Source organism: Rhagoletis pomonella, unplaced genomic scaffold (assembly GCF_013731165.1).
Source record: "Rhagoletis pomonella isolate Grant_MI unplaced genomic scaffold, Rhpom_1.0 Rhpom_scaffold_00005, whole genome shotgun sequence".
In the NCBI taxonomy this organism is placed as follows: domain Eukaryota; kingdom Metazoa; phylum Arthropoda; class Insecta; order Diptera; family Tephritidae; genus Rhagoletis; species Rhagoletis pomonella.
Window position 1 is genome coordinate 41,752,754 of NW_023458559.1, and position 5,012 is coordinate 41,757,765.

General features: G+C 36.4%; 2 protein-coding genes across 2 annotated transcripts; both read left to right on the top strand.

Moving 5' to 3' along the window:
• The first annotated feature begins 683 nt into the window (after positions 1 to 683).
• Positions 684 to 3,090, top strand: LOC118738946 (syntaxin-12-like). Its single transcript, XM_036469999.1, has 3 exons — positions 684 to 830; positions 1,795 to 2,513; positions 2,602 to 3,090. Exons 2-3 carry the CDS (start codon positions 1,865 to 1,867, stop codon positions 2,778 to 2,780), a joined length of 828 nt encoding a protein of 275 aa, XP_036325892.1. The 5' UTR covers positions 684 to 830; positions 1,795 to 1,864; the 3' UTR covers positions 2,781 to 3,090.
• Positions 3,091 to 3,609: 519 nt separating this feature from the next.
• On the top strand, positions 3,610 to 4,328 carry LOC118739892. Its single transcript, XM_036471388.1, has 2 exons — positions 3,610 to 3,746; positions 3,853 to 4,328. The coding sequence occupies exons 1-2, from the start codon at positions 3,653 to 3,655 to the stop codon at positions 4,065 to 4,067; spliced, it is 309 nt and encodes a 102-aa protein (XP_036327281.1). The 5' UTR covers positions 3,610 to 3,652; the 3' UTR covers positions 4,068 to 4,328.
• Positions 4,329 to 5,012: the final 684 nt, after the last annotated feature.

The window sequence follows — 5,012 nt, forward strand, 5'->3', positions numbered from 1 at the left end:
AAAAGAACTATTCTTTCCTTTAGAGAATGGGCTTCACCAAATATGTTTCTCGTTTTCTACATTTGCATTTCATTTTCCAGGTAAAGTGCTTTATAAATATACGCGTCAAACAATTATAAAATATCAGCATTTAAAAACTTTAAATAAGCTTTTTGCTATAAATATTTATTTTGCGCTTGTAGAAATAAACTTAGTGCAAGTTTATTTCAAAAACTCTTTTAGAAATGCTTGTTAATCAGAATTCAACTATTAAAAGCAGTGCCTATTTAATTTACAAATAGAAAGAGGCCATAAAAGCCAAGCATATACTATTTTTATTAACCTTTCTCGTTCGCTTAAAAAATACCTGGAAGTACGAGTATTATCGAAATCTGAGCTAATAGTACCTGGTAAGCTGCTATGAGCGCGAGCACCCGAACAAACACTTCTTACAACCAGAACATATTGCCCCCAACTTCAACTAAAACCTCTCTCCTTTTGGCCTGACCGCGTCGAAACAGCAGGTTTCTTTCGCTACCCTCTAGTTAAGCTTGACGTCAACGATTGAAAATTAGCTCTACGTCAACATTCTTGTCATACCGATCTCTATACAAATCAAATTTTTTCCGACTGGGTAATAACAAGTGATGCCAAGTTCAATCTCCAATGTATTATTGCATCATGGTCTGGCAGCATCATTTCTGCATATGTCATTTAATTCTGTGCAAGTGGATTTTTATTTTCATAGCTATCGTACAATCATCTGCAAGGCACCAAGATTTCTAAAAAAATAACTTGGTTTCATCTGTAAACTCATCAATATTGTGCTTAAATCGATAACTCCGCAAGTTGTAAGTATAATGGCAAATTAAAAAGTATAACGCTTTGTTTTTCATATTTACGCAGTGACGAATCAAGTGTGAAAAGTGGTTGCTACTTCATCAATTGCGGAAGTAAGCCAAGGGGAGTTGGGTGGAATAAACTTAATGCTTTAGGCATGCGATACATCATATATGAGTATAGCATATTTTGTGATTTTCATTGGAAGTATTTGAATACAGTTCAATGAATTTCATGGTCTGTTTATTTAGTACTGCTGCTGATATGAAAATATTTGTTTAAAGACGTGATAACTTTTTACATATCTGTGATCGTATGGAATAGTAGCTTATGTCGATGGCTTTAGTATAATGCGGCATTCTCTTTATGCTTTGAACGACAAGGAATTTTTTGATGAGACTTAATAAGAATATTGACTTGCTAGTATTGGAACTATTTATTGCACGTTTATTGGCCAAAACTTCTTCAACTGCTTAGCCCCAGTGAGTCATTCGCAATCATATGCTGCGAATGCCGATTTATACTAAAGCCAACCTTTGGACATGAGCTATTCCATACGAACACAGATATGTTCATACATATGTATGCATATGAACCCCAGAAGCCGTACAACCGTTTAGTTATCTTGATAATGAACTCTATTCCATTAGCTTGAGTTCAGCGACCATAAAATATGTATCTTGTATTATTCTTTGAAGCTGCACATATTTTTCAAATACGGTGTGTTATTAACACGCCTTGCGGCAAGCTTAGAATTTGATATCAGTTGCGTTAAGTATTGAATGAATCATTTGTTTAGTTGCGGTCGCTGTATGCATCGTCAGTTGCTCTAAATGGCAGAGCAATGATGGCATTTCCGTGCATTTGCATACTTATATACTTCTGTGAATAATATTTATGTTTATACTATGTGTGCTTCCATTCCTCTCTTTTAATGTTTTATATGTACAAATATTCCTTGCATTGATTTTGTAGCTGCACGCATCGCTCACATTGCATTCTAACAACGCAGTCATTGTGTGCATAGTGCTTCAAAAACGCAGTGATGTCACGCAACTTAAACAATCCACCCGGTGGTCATCGTGATTATGGTGCTACCTCGAGCAGTACAAACGCTATATTGCCGGATGTCAACTTTTCGGGTTTCAGTCCCACTGAGTTCATGTCGTTAAGTGAGGATATTGGTCAAAACATTAGCGCAGTAAATTCTAGCTCCAGACAATTGGAGAAAATACTTAAAGTTATTGGCACACGCCGGGAGCAACAGGCGACACGCAACAAGGTACATAACATACACGGTGAGGCGAATACGCGCATTGAGACGCTCAGTCGGGATTTACAGCGTCTAACGTCTGTGGTTCGACGAGGTGACAAACAACAAAAGCTACAGCTTGAAAAGTTGACAAATGATTTCCGCAATGTGGTGGAGAAATATTCATCCGTACAGAAACGGATCACTGCGGCATTGCGGCAAAGTATTGAACAGCAGGGGCAACAACAAGATGAACAGGCAGAGGCAGAGCGTGCGGAATTTTTGCAACAACAGGCTCAAATGACGGCAGGCTTGCAATTCGAACAGGATATGATGGTTGATAGGGAACGTCAGCTGCGTCAGATTGAAGCTGATGTGCTGGACGTGAACGCGATTATGCGACGCGTATATGATATCGTGCAAACGCAGGGGGAACAAGTGGGTATGTGTTTAATGCAATAAAAGGCCACTTATTTAAACTACCTTTCAATTTATATTTTGAATATTAAATAATACATTTTTTTTTACAGAAAACATAGAAAGTAGCGTTGAAACCGCTGCAACTGATGTGGAATTGGGACGTGATGAGCTGGCTAAAGCCGCGCAGTATCGTCGAAGTTATCGTCGCAGAATTCTTATACTTTTGGCGGTTGCTGTGATAATAGGATTAATTGTGACAGGCATTATTGTAGCCAAGATAACTAGTTAATTTGTTATATGTATATGTATGTGTATGTGTTGATGTGTTTAAAACAAAATGGTATGTTTTAAAAATGTTGTCATTATAATGATAACACGCATACAAACATGTACGAATGTGTGCTTCTACAAGAAGTGTTTGGACTTTAATCTTTTTTATTGTTATAAATGTGTGTTTAGTAGTGAGTTAATAAATCAATAAGGCCCGTATTAATAATTAAAAACTGAATACGAAAATCAAATGCTACAAATAAATTATATACGTACATACATATGTACATGTTTAACCAATAAATAAAATACATACTTTATCGCTAAAAACAGTTACTGCTGACTTTATAAGTGTTGAGGTTATTTCGGTTTATAAGATTGAATAGTTTGAAAACATGTTCACCCCAATTCTGAATACTACTGAAAATCCTCGAATAATTTTTATTTATAATAAGAGGAAAGGAAACAGAAGAAACTCCCAGGGAGTTTCTTTTCAGAATCGGCCTGGTTGATAAAATATTTAGGGCCGGTCACGTGAGGCGTGTTTAAGATAAACAAGGGGAAACATCCGGTGCTACAGAGATGAAATTACTTCAGTCTAGGTCACTGAAGATTGCATCAGGGCTGTAAGTGCACCCGGAAGGAAGTGCCTAAAAAATGGACAAGTCGAATGTACTCATGGCTTGTTTCCCGTATATTTTTTAAATGCCGCTAGTTGCGCCCAAAAGTATACTTCAATGTAATATAAATAAAACTACTGAAGTTTGGTAGCACTGATCAGTGCTGCCAACTTTTGTTAAACAGCTGATTTTGTCATATCCGCACGTGCCTTTGGCAATCAAAAATTTTTAATATATAAACAAAAAGGCGAACAATTTTGTCAACATAAGAATGGTCCAAGGAAAATTTAAAAAGGCGAAATTGCCAGCCAGTGTGCAACAAAAGCAAAAACAGAAAAATGCCAAAGCATTTACAAGAAGATCTAGTGAGTATTGGTTGATATGGTGCAAAGAATGCTTGCAATATCATCTACGTCGCATGCGGTATTGTTTGTGTGGTTTTTTTTAATTTCTTGGCGTTTTTGTTTGCAGATGCTCCCATTCAGGCAAAGAAAACGAAATTCAATGAACAACAAAAGATTAAAAACGCCATCTCAAAGACTGTCAACAAATCTGTAGAAAATGAGTTGCGTTCGCGTGCCTTTGAAGGCCAAATAAAACTCAGTAAGGCACAGGAAGCGGTGACGAAACATCATCAAGCGAAGGCTCAAGTTGCTGCTGAGGCAGCGCCATCCACGTCAGCGTAGCAATTTAAAGAGAATAGAATTCTTGAGGTGTTTTGTGGATGTATCTATACATACTTACATATCGTCGCCTGGGTAAAAGACTGTCGTATGTTACTTTCGGCAGGTTTTGGGAAATCGATGTTAAAGATTCAATCAGAATTTCTCAAAAGCTGTACAATCGGTTTTTACCAAAGGTTAATGCTTGATTGTACATACTAGCTAAGGTACAAAACCACATTTTATTAAATTTTCAGCTTTTACAGCCACTTTTTTATAAAATCATTTAGTCGTATGTTACATTTTCACGTTAAACGCTTGCCAGCTGTATGACATACTACAAATCACACACACAGCTACTAAGCAAAAGGCGGAAATTGTTGAAATTATTTTTTGCTCGTACGCGTGTGATTTTGTCTTATGTCATGGAGGTATGTACCATACAATTTGTCACATAAGACAATATTTTAACAAGCCATCAATTTCCTCAAACTGTATGAAAATTTTATCGTATGTGAACAACATACAACAAAATGTTGACCGAGTCGTTTGCGAACGTGCAAATACGACAAAATATTACTCAATATCTCGGAACCTAAAGGAGATATCCAAACACTGGTAACACCAATCGAAAAATCTTATTTAAAAAAGTAAAACTGCATCTTCAACTAAAAATAATCAAAATGAGGCTTACGACAATCTTTCACCCAGACTACGATATGTACATACCCTGCAAACCAAAGTTCCCGAAATCCTAACGAAATATTTAGGAGTATCTTATATCTGTAACGATTTTTTACGAATCTTCAAACAAAATTGTATGAAGTGATTGTCACGAACTCGTTAAGAAATCTCTGTACGAAAAAAAAAATTCTGAAAAAATTATGCTGGAAATTCTTCACATAGCAGCTTACTTTAATTGCTGGAAATTCTTCAGTGCTTTACCGGGTTTCTTCCGAAATTTCGTAA